The 23,730-nt window shown below is 46.8% G+C and overlaps 1 protein-coding gene across 4 annotated transcripts in view; it reads left to right on the forward strand.

The window, feature by feature from the left end:
• KIF13B (kinesin family member 13B) overlaps positions 1 to 18,964 on the forward strand; it is a 124,781-nt gene extending 105,817 nt beyond the window's left edge. For all 4 annotated transcript variants that reach the window (XM_035322847.1, XM_035322846.1, XM_035322845.1 and 1 more), the window contains 4 exons: positions 159 to 292; positions 9,601 to 9,663; positions 11,235 to 12,246; positions 14,314 to 18,964. In XM_035322847.1, coding sequence (XP_035178738.1) covers positions 159 to 292; positions 9,601 to 9,663; positions 11,235 to 12,246; positions 14,314 to 14,606 — 1,502 coding nt within the window. In that variant the 3' untranslated portion in view covers positions 14,607 to 18,964. The remainder of the gene's footprint in view (positions 1 to 158; positions 293 to 9,600; positions 9,664 to 11,234; positions 12,247 to 14,313) is intronic.
• Positions 18,965 to 23,730: the final 4,766 nt, after the last annotated feature.

Raw genomic sequence — 23,730 nt, forward strand, 5'->3', positions numbered from 1 at the left:
GGTTAAAACTTACCAGATTCTTATATCCCTTTCAAGGGAGGAGCAAGCAGTGCTTTTTCTCAGATTGACCCCTGGAAGAAGCCATTTTAGAACTAAAATTATTATTTTTTTTTTCTTCCAAAAGCATAACTGTTCACATTTTTCAATTTTTCCAACAGGCCTTGGTAGCCTCGCTGCTTCCTACCTGAATCCCGTCAAGTCCTTCGTGCCTCAGATGCCAAAGCTGCTGAAGTCTCTCTTTCCTGTTCGAGATGAGAAAAAGGGCAGGCAGACCTCTCCTCTTGCACAGCAGGTAAAATGTTAAATCGAATTGCCTATGCAGTAATACTGGTGAGTGCTGTTAGACTTGCTGGCAGAGTGCTATTTTATATGTTGTCGCTGAGCAAACCGAGCTCTTAGTCATAGTAAAGCCCTGTGATGCGTTTCCCCTCTGTTCAGTCCAGAGATAGTGGAGCTGTTTAAACTTACTGATACACTCAGCCTGCTTGGCTTTTTAAAAGTGCCAAGTACACTACCAACATGATTTATGGTAATACCACTCGCAGCAACAATAGTAAAATTTATGAAGTGCACTTAGGGTTGTTTGTGTATTGCCAAGTGGCAAATGTAATGCTATTTTTAATTTTTTATTTTATTTACCATCTTCCTCCTCCCCTGCCCCATCTCACGTCCCATTTTTCCATCCTCTGCTATGTACTTGGGGCAGTTGCTTTTGTTCATTCTCTTATTTATTACACATGCCAGAGAAGTATTTTGTTTCGTTTTGTTTTTGCTGTTAGTGGTGGCAGTGGTGGTTTTTTGAATGCTGGGCTCCAAACGGGGCTTCTGTGTTTTGAGGGGCAGTTATGCATGATCAAGCAGAGTACAAAACACTGCTGTCTTTTAAAGAAAACAGATGAAATACAGACTCGCATTGTAAATAATGTTCTCTTTGAGAAACCGTAGTTTATAAAGGAAAAACCCTCTACTGTGTAAGTCTGGAATATTTAAAAATGATCATGAAGATAAATCTGGAGCCAGATCCCACTTGCTAAAGTTTGTGGAAGTCCTTTTGGTCTGTGCTTTGTTAAGCACCCAGCTGTCTCTTGGTAGTTGGAAGCACACTGTCTGTAAACTTAGACCTTTCTCACCTCTTCACATGCAGACAAATGTTTTTAGAGGGTGTGTTAAAGCAAAACAACAAAAATACCCCCAAGGAACTATTTTTTTATGGTTGGATCCAGAGATTCTATTCCATGATTTGCTACAGCTGGGTCTGCCATTACAAGAACATCTAAGGATTACGAGGAATTTTGTCACAGTAGAAATACAGCGAAATAGTAAATAAATAAATAAACCAAAACCAAATACTTGTAAAAGTATTCACATTTCAGTGTAACTTACGGCAGATCTAGTACAAATAAGAAATAAAGCAAATTTTAAATATTTTTACTTGGTGTTTTATTCTTTACAAAGTAATAAAAGGAGCAAGTTTTACTCCCAGATCTTACCCAACTTTATGCTTTACATTTTTCGTGTTGCCTTTTGCTTACGACAGGTTTAGCATGGAATCTGGACTCGTGTAACCTTCCTCCTCTATGAGATTTAGATAATTAAAATTAAGACAGTGACTTTCTTAAAGGTATTTGGGTATTGAGAGATGCAAATAGGTGCTCTTTACAATTGCACTGAGAGCCTTTCACCACTTCTTGAATTCTTACTGAATCAACAAGAGCTGAGATTAGAAATGAGGTCCAATTTCCTGCCTCTAGTCTAACCACCTGTTCCCACTCCTTCCTACTGTTCAAGATCAGTCTTGCATTATTTGCCTTGAAGTCTGCTTTTAGACTACGAAGACATGTACTTTAGAGAATTTTTAAGTATATTATGGATTACTATGGGAACTCAAATAATCAGGTCATGATCACCGCAGATTTTTAGTGGGCTGGAATGCTGTTTCTCATTTGTTTTTAAGAAAGAAAAGCTAATGTATAAACAGAAGTGTGGAATGTTTTAGTCACACACAAAAACACGCCCAGACTGGCCGAGGTTGGAAGGGAGCTCTGGAGATCATCTGGTCCAACCCCCTGCCCAGCAGGGTCACCCAGTGTGTTACACAGGATGGCACCAGGCAGGTTTTGGGGTATCTCTAGAGAAGGAGACTCCACAACCTCTCTGGGCAGCCTGTGCCAGTGCTGTCACCCTCAGAGTAAAGAAGGGTTTTCTCATATCCATCAGGAATCTTCTGGGCTTCAGTTTGTGCCCCTTGCCTCTTGTCCTGTCGCTGGGCACTGAAAAGAGCCTGGCCCCATCCTCTTGACACCCTCCCTTCAAATATCTATAGACATTGATGTGGTCATCATTAATGGATGTTTGCATTAGAGAGCAACCTAAAGTTTTCCATGACCACTGGATCAGTGTAATGGAACGAAATCTTGACATTACTTGGTGCTTTTAGTTTTTTAATAGAACAAGTGAGATGCGTTACAAATACAGTGGTTCTCAGTGGTTCGAGAGATTTATAGTTATTCTTCCCAGCTCTATCAGTTAGCAAACTGGGCTTCTGCACCCCTGTTAGCAATCGCACTGCACAGAAGAGAGCAGAAATTGAAGGAACTGCTACAGGATTCGCTTCCTCTGTGCAGCACAAAAAATAAGTGCCATTATAGTGGGACTGGCTTCAACATCATAAATATCATGTCTCATAATCTTCCTTGCTGTTCCCTTATAAAGGCCTGAGGATGCTAATGTGATCACAGGCGTTAAAAACTGGCCAGAATTTCAGTGGTGGCAGTGATGAATGGCTGCGTGCTGGGTGGATGATGGGGCTGCTACGGGGTCAGTATTTGGCAATCAGCTCCCGCACCTTATCGCTAACCTGTCGGGGTAAGGCAGCGAGCTCGTAGTTCTTGCATAATTGTATGAAACTGCACGGCGGAGAGAGCACAAAAAATGGGATTTTTGCATCTCAGAAAACACAAACCAGTACATCTTAGTTCTGTGGAAGGATAAGGCTTTGATGCAGAGTGTCAGGGGATGTAATTGAGTGTGCAGGGTGAGGGTAGGCAGTAAACTACAAAAAGCATAAGGGGGAGATGAAGCCAAAAAGATATTTCGACTGCAATTGCAAAAGAGCCTGGCCACTTAAGAGGGAATTGCTGGATTTCTGTTACAGTAAACAGCAAATTTAGAGAAGTAGTTTCAAGAACAGAAATGACTAAAGGAATGCCTCCCAAAGAAAACAGAAAGATCTAAATCACCCGTACCTGGCTAAATGCAAGTGAGTAGCTAAGTAATAGCAGGCTTTTGAACAAAAATACCATATGTTTAATAGCAAAAATACCAAAAAGCTAAGCGAATCCATTTAAATGAAACAGAATTTCCAAAGTTCATGTCAAGCTCACTTTCCAGTGCCTATCTGTTCCAGTACTTGAGGGTACCGAGTTACCTAACGTCATTAAAAATATGCTGGTGAACCACCTCGAGCTAGATGGCTGCTGCTGCTATTAAAGCTCCGATTCATTACAGGTCAATTATCAGGGCACACGTCTGCAGAAAGCAGTGGCTTTGTTGTGCTGCATCTTGTAAGCAAGGCCTCGCGGCTGGGCTGGTTTTAGTGCTTTTGAGCATCATTTCCAAGGGAGCAGTACTTAACCTTTTTCTGCAAGTTTGGAAGTGAGGTTGAGTTCATCGTGACCAACCAGGTCTCCGAGTGGATATGTTATCAAATCTCACATCCCATGCAAGTAAACAGGAGGTGGTTTTCTCATCACTCGTTCTGAAAACACCATTTTTTGGCAATTTATTTCAATCACACGCCGTCGCTGAGGCTGTCACCGGCCTTAAAGTAAGCACTATCCTAACGAGATGGTCTTTCCCAGTGCTGTTTTTGTTTGTAGCCCGCTGTTGCCTGAGTTTCAGAAGCGCAGAGCCATTCCAGTCAAGGTGGTGGCAGCTAACGAAATTGCTGTCTTTGACCTTCTGATGCAAGTTTAGTAACTAATCTGGAGAATAATGAACCGCAATTAATGAAATCTGCTCTCGTATTCAAGTGTGTTTCTCAGACAGCACATAAAATAATTGAAAGAACTTCCTGCTCTCTAATTAGTTAGATTGAATTAATTTGGCATAATAGGATTCTTTATGTAACTAGCAGAACGGCTTCCGATGAAGCTGTTTATGTACCTAAAAGATGGGTTTCTGATGAAGCTGTTTATATACTTTTTAGTTAGAAAATGCCTATTTTATCAGTTATCTGCTGCTTTTCAATTAATGGCCAGTACTCTGTAAATAAAAAAAAATAAACCTTTTGGATCACTGCGATTGCTTTTTATTTTCCTAGCTTATTCTTTGAAAGGCTTGGTACCATAGTGTACAAGATTTAAAGCCTTACCAGCCCAGAGTGCTGATCAGGAAAAGTTTAAAACACTTGCTTAAAATATGCAGGTGGATGGGAATCAGAGTTTCATCTATCTTTGCTTAATTATATTATGCGCGCGCTCTTGAAGCTTGTCTTTTTTATTAACATGCTGAGGCTTTCATAGTGTGCAGCAAGCAGAATTACTGCTCTTTACCTTCTGACCCTGTTGATCTCCAGGAACTGCCCGTATAATTTCATTTTAGGGCATCATTGGGTGCTGACATTAAAAATGTACATATTTGTATTTCAGTTTCTGGCTCTTGACACTGCTGTGGCTCGTACCTCTGACCAGTGTGCATTTCAGAAGTGCATTTTGGTCACCTTCGTAGTCAAGAACCTTGTTGGATGGTCAAATGTCTTCGTTAGCACGCCTTAAATGAGAGATCTTGAGTCACAGCTGTCTTAAAATGCACACTTGTCTTTGAATTTCCGTGTGCTAATGTAATTCATGTTTGTTTTATGGTATAGAAATGCAGACGGGACACAAAAAGGCAGCCCTCTATTTGTTCTCTTTCACCTTCCAATGCAGTTATAGTAATTAATCTAAAAATATCTAAAAAATAAAATAAAAAATAAAATAAGGGCAGCTAATGAAAAGCTATCTGACCAGACAAAAGCCTTTTCTGGAAGTGCATTAAAAAATAGCGGCGGTTTCATGGCTGTGCGTGGTGCGTAGTTAGTATAATTGCTCAAATTTACATTCCTTAATCAAATGTAAATAACGTGGCCTCAGAGAACCCTTCTTAAAATCTAGAAGGCTTTTTTTTTTCACTGTTTCAAATAAAGAATCACTTGGATGCTATAATCAGCATAGCTCAACAGATCCTCGGTGGCCGTCTGGGCTCATGCGTGGCTGGATCTTGTGGCCGAGTTGTTAGAGTTTTGATTTCTTTCTGAGTTCAGTTTTCTCTATCGTGCCCTTAGAAATAGTTTTTAATGAGTATGGGTATCTGGCCTTTTCAACTTCTTAGTGAAAACCTCTGAAACTTCCTTATGAACTAACTTGAAAATGGCTCCGAATTGCCCTTTTCATCTTTCTGCTTGGACCTAGAATGAGATAACTGAGAAATAGTGTATGTATACATTTTCCACGAAGTATATTAGAAAAACAGAATTCAAAAGTATTATTGTCGGCTGCATTTTTCCATATTTAGAAGGTGAAATAAGAAGGTTGAGTTAATATTTAAATAGGCAATGTCTTTAGGGAGCAAACCAACAAACTAAAACAACAACAACAACAAAAAAACACAACTAAACACAACTTGTGCTGGATTTCAGCTCTCCTTGTGGTCTCTAGGTTTATATTTGAATGACCGGTGACTTTAAAATTATTTTAAAATGAAGGGCAGGGAGGAATATTTGTGTTTGAGGGGCTTCTTTTTAAAATGGACCGTTCGGCTTTGTGCTAAGGGCTTCAGAATTCTTCCTGCATTGCCGTGTGCCTTGTGAAAGCATTTTAACCCAAGCGCTCAAAACTGAATTAAATCCACATTTAATGAAGCAACTGCTATGCCCTGCTGGAGAAGTTTCCAATAGCTGTTTTTAAATGGTGATGTGAACATAATACTGTCAGGCTGGCAGTCCTTGAGCTCAGTCATTCCTGTCTGCGGATGGCAAAGCACAGGCAACGGCAGCGGAAGTTTGCTGATAATGTCCTTATAGGACTGCTGTAACCTTGGCTGGACCATTTCTGGAGCTTGGAGGATAATTCTTGGACACACGGGCCCGCTCTGTTAACTGCCACTGAACTTTCTGAGTATTGCGTATTAACACTGAAGGATTTTCATCTGGTGACCTCAAGGCAAAAGGCTTTGTGCTGAATTCATCGGTCACCGTCATCAGGATCACTTACAAAATGTTTAATGGCAGTGAAATACCAAATGTGTTTTTCTGAGTCCACTGAAGAGGTTGCCATTATATACGTGTACTTTATAGAGTGGAAAAACTTAAATTGGGGTGCATTTTGCTGCCTCTGTTAAATGGGGTCTGATAAAAATTAACTTTTCGCATTCAAACACTGGATTGGTCTTCAGATTTCTCTAATCACTCCTAATAACGTGTCTTTTGGTCACTCAAAGCATGTTCAAACTGACCTCGAATGTGACCAGCAAATGCTGTGCAAACACACCCTTAGGAATCTTTATGAACTCACCGTGCAGAGTAGCAGCTTTTAGGAAAAAAGACAATTTTTGTTCTACGAGGGTTCAGAGCCGCTTTAAAGTGGATTGCTTTCATGTTCTCTCTTACTCCGTATTTTGTCAGCTTGGCTGAAGAAACGGTGCCAAAAATTATCAGTGTGAAAGGGTCACGTGTTGCCATTGGGTAAATAAATGTCTACTTTAGCAGTCGATATCTGCACGCGTTTAATGACAAAACTTGGCTCTCGATTCAGAAATATTTTTCATCCAGTAAATGTCTTCACAGAGAGTCAAACACATTGTCTTAAATGTCCCCCCTCAAGTAGCTTCACTACATTTTACGACCAAGATTTGTTTTAGTACCTTTGCTACCCCAGTGGGGGTGTTTCTGCCCATCTGTTTCTTGTCAACGCCAAAGTTGGGCAAGTGCCACTTCTCATAATTGCTTTTTTCTCCGTGTTTTTCTAAACATTGCTTGGCAAAGTTATTGTAGGGGTTTGGAGATTTGTCATCCTTTCACGAGTAGAGCATCGTCTTCGCAATTGATGAGGAATGATTAAAGTGTAACGGGTTTATTTAGATTTTAGATTTCATGGATTTACATGCTGCAAGACCGAAGGGTTTTGAGAGAGAAAAAAAAAGCACACAAAACCACTTTTTTTTTCTGTTTATTTGTTTAGAAAGGAGGAAAGAATACCAAAGGAACTGAGGAAGATAATTAAATACTTTTTCTTATTCTGAGTTCTTGTATCTCATAATAATGCTTTACCTCGGCGTGCTTCCCAGAGGTGGCGTGCCTCCGGGGAGAAAATCGGGCAAAAAGATCGATTTCATTTATGGTGCCACCATAAAAGCTTTTGTTCCTGGTACAAGGTCTGCTGTGGAAGAAGCTGTTGCCCCTCCTGTACCAGCTCACACACAGTAGTCTGGAAGCAACAGGGATGGTGGTTTTTCTTCACGCAGCCTTTCTGAGATGCCCAAACGCAGTGTTTTGTGTTGGACCATGGAGGTACTGAACTGGGATTATCCGAATTCAAGGGCCTTGGCTACTCGCTGAGGTTCAGATCCACCTCGGCCAAAGGTTTGAAGTGCTGTTTAAGTGCCTGGCCAGGGTTTTAGCCCTAATGCCTTGTGCGTGCTGATTTTTTTGTCATTAAAAAGGGACATTTAACAGCTTGGCTTCACACTCCCTTCCAAGATGGGCCAACCCATGGTTCAAAGACAGCTGAAGAGGAGAGAATATGTTCTGCCAAATCCTCCGGGCACTTTGACACTGATAAGCCTCTTTTACACCTAAAACGTGCTGTGTTGACTTAGAAGAAAGTTAATCCCTCTCCTCTCCAGTCTACATTAAAGCAAAGTGTTCGACTTTAAGGACAATTAGGTTCTCCTTGCGCATCCAAGTTAATACTTGGGGCAAGTCACAGCACTCATTGAACCTCCCTGCTTGAAGATATCTCCGAACTCAGCCACAAGTCAACGTCACAGCTGTTTTCAGGTTAATACCGTTGGCTTAGAATGCCACTTTATTCCAAAGGAAGCTGAAATGTTGGAATACGAGGTATGTGACTCAAAAACCACTGGAAGATGGTCGTAAAGCTGTGCTTCTTTCAGGCTTCGTTGGTTTGTCCTGGTTCTGGACACCCCCTACTCCCAGCCCATGTCACAGTGAGGATCTCAAAACTGAAGATCTCATTATGTGAAGATCACAGTGAAGATGTCAAAATGCTTCGGGCACCCCAAAGACAGCCAACTTGCTCTGCCCCCCACTTCAGTGGTCTACTTGCAATTAGCAGGTGTAAAGATGAGCAACCCCCCTCCTGCTTTCTTTCTGTGAGCTGAAGCTTTAATGTCTCTACAAAAAAAAAAAAAATGATTTTGATCCGCTGCGAAGCTGTTGGGTTTTTGTCTGCCTTTTGTCTTTAGTTTTACTTTGAACAACCACATTTTTATTTAATGCCTGAAGATCTCTGCATAAATAATAGCCGTTCTTTTCCCCCGTGTTTCTCTCTTTTTGGGAGAGGACTGGTTGTGTTCCTGCTTTACTTAGAAAGGATGCAAGAGTACCTTTCTCTTCGGTTGGTAAATTTTGGTTCTTTAACCAGGTTGTTGAGTTCTGGAAATAGCAGCCTGGAGATCAGCACGGCCTGCAGAAGGAGTCCTCAAGTCCCTAAGAGAGAAGAAGAAAAAAGCAGACTGCTCCCAAATTGTATAATACATTGCCTTTACAGAGCTCTTTCCCTGAAAGCATGAACTTGAGGTTGCAATACGTTGCATAACAATGCATAACATTGCTAAAGAGAGATGTTTCTGCCTTTTTCTCTTTTCTTCATGCTTCCTTTTCGGAAGGTCTCTTTCCCCAAACACAATTTGTTACTGTCGGAGGAGACGGCTTCAAGTTATTATTTCATACCTTCAAAAAACAAAATCAAAACAAACAAACAAAAAAACATGAATATAGAGCAAACGAGGAACATTTGCTGTCAAAGGCTTCGTGTCAAACCCCGAGCTATAAAAGAGAAGGTCCTGTGGAAACTCAGAAGTGGTCCTGACACAGGACCAATATATGATCATTAACAAAGGGCACGTGTAGATGTCACTCTGATGGTGCCCTGTTTGAAAGCAGGATGCCCAGATCTCCCTTCTTGCTTCTTATTCGGGTTAAACAATGCTAAAATCTGAACTGAATTAAGATAGGAGAGATGGAGAAAGAGTTTTGGAGAGGGGCTGAAGGTGAGGATTTTGTTAGCCAGACCAGCGTGACCTCAGACCTCTGTCATCTGGCTGCTCGGTGCTGTGTCTTCTGCCACCTCCCAAAAGAAAATGTTGTACGCTATGAATTTGTACTTGAAGTTGCTTTTCTGTTAAAATTCAGGGACTCTTCTGTTGTCTTGGTTGATGCACTTCCTTGCCCCTTCAGAGGATGTCAGCATGATGCATTAGGATAGCGATGCTCCGTCCTTCTTGCCAATTCCAAATTTTCAAATATAGATTTTAATGTTTACCGGCTCGACGATATTTAACCCTTCAAGTGAACGATGCTCTGTTTTTTCATTCCTGCAGTCTGTCCCACGCATTATGGTTCAGTCTGCCAGTACTGATGCCAGTGCTGCGAAGATAAAACAGGTGAGCACGCCCTGGGATGGTAAGAAACAGCTCTCGTATTTGTATCACTGCAAACCAGAGGCAGTAAATGCTGGGATAGTCACTTAAAACCTGTTGCACTTTTAGTGTTGCTTCGCCATGAGATGATTAAATGCAGTGTATTATGTTGTTGTGTTTCCTTAGGTCCTGCTAAAGCCCCTCCCTTACGTTGCTGGTTGCAGTTCTGTATCTGAAAGCCTGGCTAATCACATGATTGCATTTGCAGTTAGCTAGCTGAAATTTAGCTGTTGTGGTGCTTTAAAAGACAAATTGCTAGGCTCCGATGCTTTCTATAAACAGAACGAGTCTGTTATTCCGAGTGCTGAGCTTTATTCTTGATTTTACGTTTCAAGCCAATTCATGATATCGGCAGGAAAAAAAGGCTCTTGCTAAGCTGGATGGAAAATAGACCTTATGATCTCCCACAGTTCGGCAGAACTTCAGTCTTACAAATAGCAAATCAGCTTTTTCCCACTGCTTTTATTGTCTTAGCAAAATGTGTGTTATCGGAACGTTTACAAGGGAAAGCCCGAAGCAAGACCAGAGCTCCAGAGCCCACATGTGCAGCACCCGCCCCATAGAAAAGCTAAAAATGTTTTTAATCTGCTTTATCATTTCCAGCAACTTATCTATATTATATTTCACTTAGCAATTGCAAGCTAGCCTTTGGTTCTCAAACCTGTAATTCAATCACATCCCTCTTTCTTCAAACGCCACTTAGCCTCCCAGTGGAAGGCATTCAGAACGAGGTGAAAACCCCGTTGTTTGGGACACTTTACCACGAGATGGGAAAAACGCAAAATTGTGAACAGCCAACAGAAACGAACACTCGAGAGTTAACAGGGAGGGTATGCACAAATCTGCCTTCCTCCAACCACTTTTTTTTTTATTTTTTTCTCCGTATTAGCAGCCCCCTCCCTCCCCACCCGAAGAGATTTAGAGACATCCTAATCTTTTAGAGTACATGTGCTGGCAAAAGATATTGATCTATCAGATTTAGTAAACTTTACAGCCAAGAAATACATCACTAAAATGGGCTGTTAATCTCACGAGGTGCAGTTAATTTCATACTCTGAGGGGGGGGGGGGGGGGGGGCTGGCAGCCCTGAGGTGGGAATGGCATTTGGAAACGGGGATGTCAGTGACAGTTTAGTTGGAAAGGGGATGATTTATCAGTCCTGAAAGTTAAGCCAAATAACGGAGAGAGACTTATGGATCGTGGCCGTTTTCACATTCCGTATAAATCCTGCTATTCAAACAGCAAATGACCATTCTTGTAATATAAATAATTTTTCAGTAAATATTGGGGAGCGTATTTCTTTTGCTTGACACTTTTCTTATTAATGGAAGAAATAAGCTGACAATCCTCCCAGGTTTGTAAAGCTGACTTGAGATCAACTTGCATCTTCTTGAGATTGCAGCTACGGGGAGGGGGGGAGGGTGGATCTGGATTTGCTGGAGGCCTTAGTACCTCCCTGAGGCCTTATATCTGTCCTTTTAGCCCAGATATTTCAGATACCAGAGCTCCACGGTCACTGTCCTCTTCTGTTGCAGATCAGCCAGGAGGAGGTAGGGAAACGGCCCCTTGAAGCTACAGTACAGACGTCGGAGGCAGGAAAGAGTCCCGAAAAGACGCCCAAAGTGCCTTTGCAGCAGCCCCCGGGAGATGCCCAGGCCCAGGACTCCCAGGAAGGACCTCCAAGCCCTCTGAGTGAAGCCTCCAGCGGGTATTTCTCTCACAGCGTTTCGACAGCCACCCTCTCGGAAGCCCTCGCGGCTGGAAGCGATGCCGTGGTTCAGCCAGGGGGACAAATTCCTACCACGAGCGACTTCCCAGCTCCTGCCTCTTCTTCTGACGGGCCAGGGCACTCGGACAGCTCTACAGAGAGCCGCCTCAGCAGTAAGAGAGAGATTCAGCCCACCTCCGGCCTTCAAAGCGCTCACACGAGACCAAAAGACAGCCCTGAAGTGAATGGCAATGAGGCTTTGAAACCCAAATCGTGTGCATCTCCCGTGGCTCAGAGTGAGCAGGCAAGTGATGCCCCTGTCGGCAGCGATGCAAAAAGCGTCTTCCCTACCTCCTCTCCAAAGAAGGAGCTATCTAAACAATCAGTGGAGTCAGCAGGGCAAGCTCTGAGGAAAAAGGAAACAGCTTCTGGGGCTTCCGACCTGGGCTTTCCCAAATCCCAAATCCATCCCGACCAACCGTCCCAGCCCGTTGTTGCGGCCTCCCCCTTCAAAATCCAGAAAGTCAAGACGTCAGAGCTCAAGTCCTTCACGAGCATCCTGGGGACGGATCCCCCGTGTCCGCCAAACCCTGAAGAGAAGCCAGAAGGAGAAAAGAGCGCGTCGGCCGCCCGTGGGCTGAACCATAACAGATCGGAGACGGCAGAAGAAAAACTGGAAGTGATTTCCGACTCGGAGGACGCCAATGAAATTCCCGAGTGGCTGAAAGAGGGAGAATATGTCACCGTCGGTGCAAACAAGACAGGCATCATTAGATACGTTGGGCCCACGGACTTCCAGGAGGGAACGTGGGTTGGCGTGGAACTGGATTTACCCTCAGGTAAAATATCCTCTAGGTTGGGTGCAAAGTTCATTTTAATGTTGTTTTTGCCTAAAAGGGTTTCATCGGCCATTATTGGGTAGTCCGAGAAGGGAAATAAAACAGGTCCCTCTCTGCCCTAGTCTTTTTCCAGTCTGCCCTTGCAATCGTAGCCTCCCTGCCCTCTGGGTTGTGTCCCTTCCAAGTTATTTCACTGGCCTCTTGCAACAGAGGGAGAAACCTCAGCTCCTTTTATAACACGGCTCGTTAATTCGTGTTTTGCAGTATTTGTGTCCAAAGGGCCTTCTTCTGGGCTTCTGCTCCGAGGGTAAGGGCGTTCAAGGCACAGCAGGAGCTGTGGGATTCACCTGAACAGAGGAATGCTTAGGTTAAACGAGATGTTGAGTCTTCCTAACACGTTACTTAGTCTCCCACAAGCTCTTTTAAAATAAGCTGTGAAATTGCTAAAGATATAAACAAGTAGGAAATAATCGTTCGTTGAGTGTACGATTCAAACAGAGGTGATTTAAGGCTCCTTTCAGCCTCCAATCTGCCATTCTTGTCTAACTCTTGCCTGTGCAGCTGTAGGCTTCCCAGAGTTGATGGGATACTTCCTCCGTAGGAGCTAGGTGCCGTCCCTGGAGAGGTTTGCTCACATGTGCCACCGTAGCGTGGTGCAGAAAAGCCGTGGTTTCAGCACAAGCACTTTAAAGCGAAGGAGATGAGAGAGCAGGCGGTGAGCCGTTACCTTTGCCACGCGTGGTGTGCTCATAAAAGCTAAACTAGGCAGTGGGTTTGCGGCTGGTTACCGAACACCACCTGGGGTTTGCCACCCCAGAAAGCAAACGGTAGCTTTAATCCCTCTGAAAGTTGCGGTCCCGATTCCCAGTCCTAAATTATCTTAAAAACGGATGTATTTCTAGACTCCCATTTTCAAAAGTCACCCTCTCTCCCTGGCTGGCTCCTCTGGCTCGCACTGCTAGGGCTGTTGGGCCGGTTGCACACCCCCGGTAAGCCTCCATAGAAGATGTCTGATGGCTACGAGATTTGGGGTTGGCCGAGGACTCAACCGCGGGTGTTACTGGGTATTTTACCCAAGGATTGGGTCCCTGACTTAGACCCATAGAATATCCCGAGCTGGAAGGGACCCACGAGGATCATCGAGGGGAGGCAGAAGTCCAACTCTGTCCTCATGAGGATGGATCGGACCCGGAGCTGCGGCGGTGGCAGAGAGGAAACACGGAAAACAAAGCGGGTGACCTTTTGGTGGTGAAGAGCTATTGTACCTCGTGGCGTTGCCTTTGCAGACAGGAGTGGTCCCAGGACGGTGTTTGTGAGGCTTTTAAATGCTTTGCAGGGAGAGATAAAAAGGTAACGGCATCAGCATAAAGAGATCATGCTTTTCTGTTTTGTGGAGGTTTTATGGCACGGAAACTGCTCTTCTCAACTTCCAGAGCTCTTCTAATTAGCTTTTTCCTATCTTCCAGATACTTTGCGTGTGACAAATTACTGCATGTATTCCTTTTTTTTCCTTTTCTTTCTCCATTTCAACACTTTTCCTGAAATAAAGGATTCCCCAGAACAGCGAGCAGGGAGGAAGCACTGGGAGCGTCCCGTTCGGGTGCCTTGTCCCCATGCAGTGCCAGGGGCCGCCCGAGCCACCCAGCCTTCTTCATAACAGATCTGAGAGTCCCATCGTGGCAGTAGCTTTTACTTTCAACCAAACCCTTCTTCCCTGCAGCACGGCAGCTCATCTTGCAGCACAAGGTGCCGCGGTGGCTCCTTGATCCAGTTTTGAGCCACATCCCTGCCTTCGTGACACCCGGCGTGCCGCTGCGTGCGGGTGCCACCCATCCGCCTCTCCAGCTAGCCACACCGCCCTTAGCCGAGAAACAAAAACCTGGTCTGACAAAGTCTGTATTTACTCTAACCTTGTGGCGTTACACTTTTCTCTGCCATCTTTATTTATTCATTCATTTAGGGTTTTTGTAAGCGGGGCTCAATGGCAGTTGGATCGCATCCCTGCTCCCATGCCGGGACCCTGAGCGCGCCCGCTTTGTGTCACCTTCCTTCCTCTCCTTGCCCCAGGTAAGAACGACGGCTCCATCGGAGGAAAGCAGTACTTCAGATGCAACCCGGGCTACGGATTGCTCGTGAAACCGGGCAGGGTGAAGAAGGCCACGGGATCGGCCAGGAGACGGAGCACGGGGCTGAGGGTGCAGGGAGGAGCGGCCGCCGAGAACAGGAGGAGCGGCAACTTCTCCGGCTCGGCTTCCAACCTGGCGTCGCTCACAGCCCTGGCTAAATCGGAAGGAGGAGCCCCGCTTCGCCTGGAGAAGAGCCAGAAAAATGCCGAGAACAGGAAATCCTGGGCAAACTGAGACAGCCCCCCTCACCGCAGCCGCCTGCACCGCAGCCCGGGGAGCAAATCTCACGGCTTCGGGAAGCTGAAGCATCCCTGCGAACTCCTGGTTTGTGGCAAACACTAATGAAGGCTCTTCTTTTATTCTGCTTGGGGTGATTGACACGTTAATCCTTTGCCTTGTCACGGTGCTGGAGCTACACCCAGAGTTCCGTGATGCTTGGGTGTGTACGCCTGACGGCAGGCAGCGAAAGCTGGCGGCGGTGGGTGGCTGGAAGCTCGGCTCTCCTCCACCTTTCGGGGAGGGAAGAGATGTGAATTGTTCCAATTTCGGCATGACTTTCCAGTGGCTACAAAATACTACCCACGTGGTAGTGCTTCTCGAAATGCAACTGGCAATTCTTAAGAAAAGTCCCCAGAATAACTCTTTTTTTAAATAATTTTATAAGAGCTGTGCCTGTCTCGCGTAATGCATAATGGAAGGGCAAGGTAACGATTCCGGACAGGCAGAGAAGGGAACATAAAACTTCATTTGCTTATGAAGAACCCCCAAAACCCCTTTGTTAAAAAGTTAGGTGAGCCAGGACCAGGACCTGCTTCGATTACTGTCCTGCTGCCCTTCTCTCCTCCTGGGGCAGGCAGCATGACCCGATTTATGGCTGCTGTGTTGGGAACGAGACGAGTCCCGTGGCCCACTCCGCAATTTTGCCGATCCCTTCTTTTTACACAAGAGGGGAGTTAGGCGAATTTGCTCTCTGTGATCTACTTAATGTGCTCACCAGGCCAGGATCCTCTCTCCTCCTGTCCTTTGGGCCAGGAGGGTTTTTGCAGGGACCGGCACCGCAGCGCGGCCCCGTTCCCAACCCGACCCCACTGCGCCTCCTGCCCGCTGCTGGAGGTGGGAGCACCCTGCCCAGCCTATTTTTAACCCAGTTTTGCAAAACAGGATGCCGGTAACGGGATGAATCCAGCCTATTTATTTGTATTTATTGTTTTAAAACGAGAAATGTTTGCGCTTTACAATCGCCCGCCGCCTGGCGTTGCACGAGGAGCTCCGCCGGCCCCCCGCCAGCATCGCTCCCACGAAGCAGCGCGCACAAAAACCAACCCGGGGGAAGAGCTGCAGGGGCTATCCCCACACCAGCCTCTTTGAAGGTGGGAGGTTTGGCCTGGCTTTCCTAACACATGATTTTAGTTTTGGTGCCCCTCGCTGGTTTTTAACGCCCACAGATCCCACGTGGCTGCACGCGTGCGTGTCTAGGTGCGCCCGCATCGACGTACGCGCACCCGTTGGTCTAAGAAACCGAGGCAGACCGCAGGCTTTTATGTTCTGAGCTGCTTATATCTCGTTTAAATAATCACGGGGGGATCGGACAGCTTGAGCAAGAGGCGTTTTAGCTACGTGGGGAATATCCAGGACGCCGAATTCGTGATTAAACTTCAAGACGTATCGAGTCTCTGTCCGTGTTGCACGCGGGGATCAAAGTGCCTTAGCCAGCTGGTTCAGAGGTCCAAGGGAGAGATACATTGTCATCAGAGGAGATCGGGATGCTCGGTGAAGGAGATAATTATGCTGATTTACTGTAATTAATATCATTTATGCAGAAGGAATAAAATTAAAATAGAAACTAATCTGTAGCTGAAATGAGCGGGATGGGTTACAGTGCGGCAGGCGTAGCGCTGCCAGGGACTTGTGCATCCGTTCGGCTTTATGCAACTGGCTTCAGCAGCTCCTGCGTTTTCATAGAGAAATCTTAACGTACAACGTGCAGAGCGGCTTTTAAAGGCGTTCTTAGTGTGCAGGTTCGTTCTCCTTTCCCTTTGCACGAAGCTCCTGTCCTTCCGCGCCCAGGCGATGGGAGAAATTCAGTAGTGAGGCATTCAGATGCTAAAACCTCGGGGGGGGTTTTTATTGTAACTGTTTTTATAGACATGATCCATGCAAGGAGACAACATCCTGGGGTGTGATGAGTCTTGCTGATGAAAGCCCACCCGCTAATTAACACGAGGCCTCTTGTACTGCCTTGTGTGTTTTCTAAGCCCCATCTTTGACGTTTTTCTACTTGCACTTTGTTCCCATGTGCTGCCGAATGTTAGCGAACGTGAGGCAGCCCCCTCACCGACGGGTTTTTTTACAGTCTCAGCATTTCATTTACCGGATTTAGGGATATCTTTGAAGCTCGGTGTCTGCGAGGTGGCCCCTTTGGGGGGGATAGGAGGGAAGAACCTGTCCGAGTCCTCCTGAACCCTCTTCAGGACTGGTTCATCAAAGGTGCGGCAGTGAAAGGGTGAAGCAGCAGCAGCAGCTGGGCTAACAGCTCGCTGTGGATTCTACCCGCTATCAATTCCTCCGGCCGGATTTAACTACACTTTTGACTCTATAAGGACTTATCCAAGTGTTTGCACATCGGGGGCGTGTGCTTGGAGGCTGCAGCCAACTGACACGGGGTGGATGTCCTCTTCCACCCACCCTCAGTTGCGTTACGTTTGTAGAGGGGCACGGAGCCTGCTCTGAACAGCACTTAGCTTGCTGCCTCCTCTAGGGGAAACGGTCCTGGAAGCAAACAGCCTAAATACAGCTTTTGGCTTTTTTGTTCGACTTTAGAAACTAAACCTCCCCTCAAATCCCACCTGCCCCGAAATGCAGCTGTCCCAACCAAATCGCGGCACAAGCTCCCCAAAGCCAAACAAATCAGATTTGGCCACGAGGACGCCCTCGGAGGACTTCTCCGGCTCCCTCCTGCTCCCCCCCCCCCAACTTTCCCAGCCGCCTGAGGTTTCTTCTCAAGATGCTTCCCTCTGTTTGGGCACAGTGCACGTCCCTCTGCTCAAAGCCACCTGTTGCTCTGCACCAGCTACCCAGAAAACAGCAGTTTAAACCATGATGAAGGTAAATTTATTATTACTATTTTTTTAATTGATAATTAGCAATACAAACACCCTGCCCTCAGCATAAAGGAGGAGGTGCTCTTAACTGGAACAGCCCAGCCAAGAGGCTGGCGCATTAATAGCTATGCATATTTTTCCAAGATTTTTCATGCACTTTATACAGGGAAGAATAATATTTAATGCAGGAAGTGTGATTTGTAGCAAGTGTCTCACCTCCTGTGTCTGCTCGGTTGTGTCAGCTTGCTTTCTGTACCTGTGAACTGTGGTCGGGTCTCGGTTTCTGGAGGTAGAAAATGGGGTCGGTGGGGCGAAAATGCGGCGGTCCGCCCGTGTCAGCAGCTCGGTACCCCCGACCTCTGCGCGTGGAGCAGGATCTGGCCGTGCAGGGTCGTTTGCTGCAACTCAGCCGAGAGGTTGCTTTTTTTTATGGGGCGTTTTTGTGGGTTTTCTAAGCCAAGCCAAGACTTTTTACCGTGCTATGCTCAACGCTCTTGCGGTGTTTTGATCTTTTTGGCCAAAATAATACCTTTCTGGCTCAGGGGCCTTGGCTCGCTGCTGTTTAATGATGTAGCTTAGCTGAGGAAAATTAAAAAAAAATGAGTCCCACCTGGGAGTATCGCCCACATCCTTAAAAAAAAAGAGGGTGGCTGAGCTCAGACCTCCCTGCTATGCTGCTACCTGGACGCAGCTGCCCAGCCCCAGGCTGGGAGGCTCAGCACCTCCTTGCTCTGCTACGAACCAAGAGCCCCCAGCTCCTTGTGCCTTGGGTCATGAAAACTGATCCAAAGCGAGCTTGGCGATGCATGGGCCTGTTCATACCGTACCAGAGCTGCCGAAGAGTCTCTTTTCTCTATCGATGCTCATGTTGTCCTCGCGCTGGCACTGCCAGCTCTTTGCACAAGAAGTTCAATTTTCGCAGTGCCTTATCCCCGGGTCAGCAACGAGTGCAGCGAGGAGGTGGATTCGCGCTGACCTCGAGTCTCTGTAGCTTCTAGGAAATTGAGATCGTGGTAGGGAAATGTGCAGACTGGTCACACTACAAAACCCTTTTGAGCTGGGGTGACAAATAAGTGTCTTGTTCCTCTATTTCCTTTATCCATCCCTGCTTTCCCTGATGCAGGAGCCGCGCTCCCTGCCTCGCCCCAGGGCGCCCCAAAAGTGCCCCATTTGTGCCTCTTGCAGCCCCTGCACGTGTCGCTTTTTCGTCCCCCCCACTCTTGCCCACCGTGTCTTGGGAGCCTCTTCCAGCTCGTCTTTCTTTCTGTTGATTTTTTTGTAAATGTAGTGGGTCTGTATATAAGGAGTGGTTATTTACACTGTGGTATCACGTGTTGATTGGTGTACTTTAAATGAGCTAAAATCCAAAGATACTTTGTAATGAGCTGTAAAGTTTTTAATTATTTCTGTACAATACTAAATTACTGTAATATTGTATTATACATGCGATGCAGCCCGCAGTACCTAAATAAACTCCTTCTTTAGAGCCTGTATGTCTCTGCTTTATTGATCCAGCTCGCAGCACCAAAGTTTTCAGATGCATTTCCCAGCACTACGATGGGAGCACCGTTCCTTGAGGGTGCTGTGGTCTGTCACCAAGTCAAATGAGGCTGTTTCCCCATTGCTTGTGGTGTTTCTTGCAATTTAGGGATCTTCCCGTAGACAAACACAAAGCCACGGCATTGCTTCCCCTTCATCCTGCCTGCTCTTTGGGGCCTGCAGAAATACCCCTTGCCTACAACTACTCAGGTGTGGGAGCCCTCATCACAGCCCAATGGCCAAGGAGGAAAGCTGTAAGACTTCCCTGTCCTCACACTGACCAAAAGCAGGTGGTGTGCTCCCTCCCCAGGGCACTGCAGCCCATTCAAGGGGCTGTTGATGCTGCTCCTGCCCTTCCTTGGTCACAGCATTGATCTCTCTTCTCTCTGCTCCTTCTGTTCCCCAGTAGATTGTAAAAGTCCACTGCTTGCAGCCTCCCAAGGCTCAGGCCAAAAGAAAACCCACACAACAACAAACTTCCCGTTGCTCATCAGGGCTTTCCCCCCACATCATCTGAGTGCTGATGCTGCCGGAGGCTTCTGCCTTCAGGCTGGGGCAAGTTCTGGGGTTTTGGGCAGGAGTTCCCTACAGGTGCTCATTGTCTCTAATTAACATAAGGGCAATGAATCTGCACATTGAAAACAACTCCCAGTGCTGTGGCCTATTTCAAAGCTTGTGTCACAGACCGGATCCAGGGCCCACCTCGTGGTGCTCTGGGGTGGGGGAACCAGGGCCTTTGCTGTGGGTTCAGGGGATTATTCAGAGCCCAAGGGGCTGCCCCACAGCCCTGGGCTCAGGGAGCTCTCCCAGGAGCAGCCCCTGGCCCCTCTCGGGGCAGCCCGTGCCAGGGCTCCGGCACCCGCCCAGCCCAGCAGTGCTGCCTGAGGGGCAGGGGGAGCCGCCGGGGCTCCAGGCTGGGCCCGGGGCCTCTGGGCCTGGCCCTGGGCACCGCTGAGCAGAGCCCGGCTCCGGCCTCTCCGCACCTCCCTGCGGGTACTGACGGCCATGGGGGAGCTCCCCCGGAGCCTCCTCTGCTCCAGGCCGAGCAGCCCCAGCTCTCACAGCCTCTCCTCACAGCACGGGGGCTCTGGGCCTGGCAGCACCCTGGGGTCCCGGCCTGGGCTCTCCCTGCTGGGCCCAGGTCTCTGTGATGGGGGCCCAGGGCTGGTCCCAGCACTCCAGTGCAGAGCAGAGGGGCAGGATCCTTTCTCACACCCTGCAAGGCACGGCACACACAGAGGCAGAGCAGTTGGCACAGGTGCTGTGGGGAAAATCTGCTTTTGCCAAACCTGCCTCCCAAAAGGCCTCAGAGCTGTAAGAAACCCAGTGCACCCAACCAGAGTTTTAGACTGCCAAGAAATCCTTGAAACTCACTTCCTAGGTCACTCTTTTTTATTATTATTATTTTTAAATAACTTTATCAACATTTTTTCCTTCCCAATACAGTTTCATGTTGAAAACAACTAGCAGCGTTTTTGCTTTTGTTTTTATTGAGTGTGTGTGTGTGTTTTTAAAGCAACAAACATCGTGTTGACTCCCCAAATCCATGCTGAAAGTCATTTAGCGAAGGATATTTTTATCAGTCTTGCAATCAGTGCACAGATATACGGCTTTTTTTTTTTTTTTTTAAGCTGATCTCCTTTAATGTTTTACCTTCTGAAAAAAAAATAAAAAAGCCTTTTGCTGAAACACGGGAGCCTTTTGAAGTGCCGTCACTTTGTTGGAGGCGCGCTCTTCCCGGAAGGGGGGTGCAGCACCTTCCCGCACCACAGCCGCGCGCCGCTTTGTGTTCTCCAGCCAAAGCTGCTTTTAGAAGGCACCGATCAAAACAAGCAAGGAAGAAGAAGAAGGAATAACCACACACACACACACACACACACTTCTTTCCCCTTCCTTCCATCAAATTAATACTACTTTTGCTGTCCTTGTTTGTCTCACCCAACGCGGCCCAGCTGCCAGCTGATCTATGTGCCCGAGGGGCTCCAACCCAGAGCCCGGCTCCTTGGTTTGGGAGCCTCCATCCTGAGCAAACCACTGAAATCGCCCTCCAGCTGCAAGCACCGATTTTAACCAGTTGCAGACCCCAGAAAGCCTTTCAGTGAACAAATCAATGATGCTGGGCACAACCGGGCCAGGAGGGAAGGGCAGCCAAAGTGTCCTCTTGCCTTTGTGGCTCCTCTAAATGGGACCTGTACTCGTTAGCTCATCGTTTTGGTTTAATTACCCAGGACTGCAGACCTCCAGCAACTCCTTGGGCACCTCCTGGCCAAGGCCAGGCCGGCTGGGGCTTTGGGCAACCTGGTTTGGTGTCCCTGGAGGTGTCCCTGCCCACGGCAGGGGGTTGGAACTGGATGGGCTTTCGGGTCCCCTCCAACCCAAACTATTCTGTGATTGTATGACTCTAAGAGCCCTTCGGGGTACGGATGAGATTCAAACAGCCCCTTGGGCAGTGCTGCAGACAAACGGCCACTTCCTGCAGCACGTGGTGGCCCCATGGCCTCCTGCCCTGTCCCAGCCTTGCCCCAGGCTCGGCAGAAGCCTCGCAGGGACAGGGACAGGGGCACAGCCGCCCAGCACTGCACAACACCGAAGCACCACTGTAGCATCCAGCCCCTGCACACCCCCTAGAGACATCCTTACAAAGCCACGTCTTTCTCAAACAAGCTCATTTTCCCATATTTTGAAAGGTAAAAGACACATTTTTTGTCTTGCTTGCGCCCAAGGCCTCTCCGGGGCTTTCACACCAGACAGCTTCGTACACAAAGGACTACAGGCGAAATCCATCTTTGTTGAGTTATACATTTTTATTTTCTAATAGGTACAATACTAAAATAAACACAAATTAAAAAAAAGTTTTATTAAAACAAAACTGTACAAAAAAGCAGTTATACTACATTTTAATTACAGAACAGTCTACTGTCCAAAAGGCACTAATCCAGAATAGGAGATACAATGATACAGGACTCATTTTAACTATTTTAATCAATACAATAGAGCACTTGTTTCTCTGTCCATTCACATACAGAAACAAGGACTTTTGCTACAGTCATTACACACTGTTATAAATATGAGCCCTACATGTAAAGATGCAGTATCACTCTCCCTGGGCCAGAATTCAGTTCAAACAAGGCTAGAAATTAAAAAATTAAAAAAAAAAATCAAAAAAAGAAGGGAGAGAGCAAAGGACACAAGGGAAGTAGCTGATACTTCATCCTTTCGCAGTGCCTGCTGCCTACGGAAGATGTGACGAGTGTTAACCTCACCTTCGTTTTGTAGCTGGGAACTGAAGCGCACAGAAAGGACCGGTTTGCCTCCAGGGTTTGCAGCAAGTCTGTGGCAGAACTGAAAGGTGAGCTTACAGCACCCGATTCCCAAGGCTTTGCGTTTTTTCCCGCTACAACCTGCTTTATCCAGGCCTCCTAAGACCCTCTCTTCCCCTGGACAGGTCTCCAAACGATAATGCATAAGGAACAATCCCCACGTGCACGGAGGGAGAAAAACGAGGGCTTTTCTCCTTGCAGCAAAACGCAGAGCAGACCCGCTCAGCACCTTGCAGATAAAGGCAGTGATTCAGAGAAGATTTTGGCAAATTCTTCTTAAAAATCAGTATCTTTACTGCAAGGGCCTCGAGCCATGAGAAGATGGACCTCGTTTGCTGCAAGCGCTCCAACAGCAACGCACCCGGCTGCTGTAAAGCCACCAGAGAAGCGTGGCTCGTGTCCAGCTCCTGTTGGGGACGGAAGGGTGTGTTGGAAGTGGCACAGGGGAAGTGACAGCACTGGCTTGCCAGCTTGCCCTCCTGAAAGCAAAACTATGCTTTGGCAGAGCGCAGACAGCCGTGGGGAACACGAGGTCCCCAGAGCTCCTCGCTCCATCTTCCTCCGTGGTGGTGTTACCTGAGATGCGCTCCCCTGCGACGTACACTGCTGCTTCCTGGCCTTTTCTTGTCCACTACAAGGATCCGCTCGTCCTCCCTCCCAGTCTGCACGACTGCTTTGTTTTCCCCCTGAAATATCAGGCGGAGGAGCAGTAGCAGAGATGCTACAGACCGTGGGTGGCGTGGAGAGCGTGCTTGGAGAACACGCGTGTGCAAAGCAAGCAGCCAGCGCCGAGGATCTGACGTTACCGCCAGGAGCAGCGACACAACGCGCCCACCAAAAGCCAACGAATAAAATGCCACGCTCTCTGCTGAACAAGCAGCCCCGGTTAAGATAAAGGCCTAGGCAGGTCTGCAGGGTCGTGATGACGACGAGGAGCTTTGCCCAACGCTTTCGAGGCGGACGAGGTTTAGCACGCAGGCGGGAGAGGGATACTGCACCTTTCGAACAGTGTCATACACATAAGACAAAGACAGGCATCTGGATGTTAACAAAAATAAGTAACAAAGAAATATGATTAAACAAAATCTCTTCTCACATCATCCTATACTACATCCTCCTTCTGCTTAGCAGAAAATTGTACGTACACAAAAATACAAATACACAATTTTGTAGAACAGTCTGATTTTAATATATTTATATATATTTATATTTATATGAGTGGCAGGTTAGTTCATTATATAGAGCTTTTTGCACTTTTGGCTCATATGCAACAAGGCTTTATAAATTCAGCTTTAGCTTTCATTCAGGTTTTATAGCTTCTTGAACATTTGTTTTCACATTTAAAGCAGCATCCAATTTGCAAGAGGAGTTGGTGGTGGCTACAGCAAGGATCAGGTC

The sequence above is a fragment of the Oxyura jamaicensis genome, chromosome 3, assembly GCF_011077185.1.
Source record: "Oxyura jamaicensis isolate SHBP4307 breed ruddy duck chromosome 3, BPBGC_Ojam_1.0, whole genome shotgun sequence".
Taxonomy (NCBI): Eukaryota; Metazoa; Chordata; class Aves; order Anseriformes; family Anatidae; genus Oxyura; species Oxyura jamaicensis.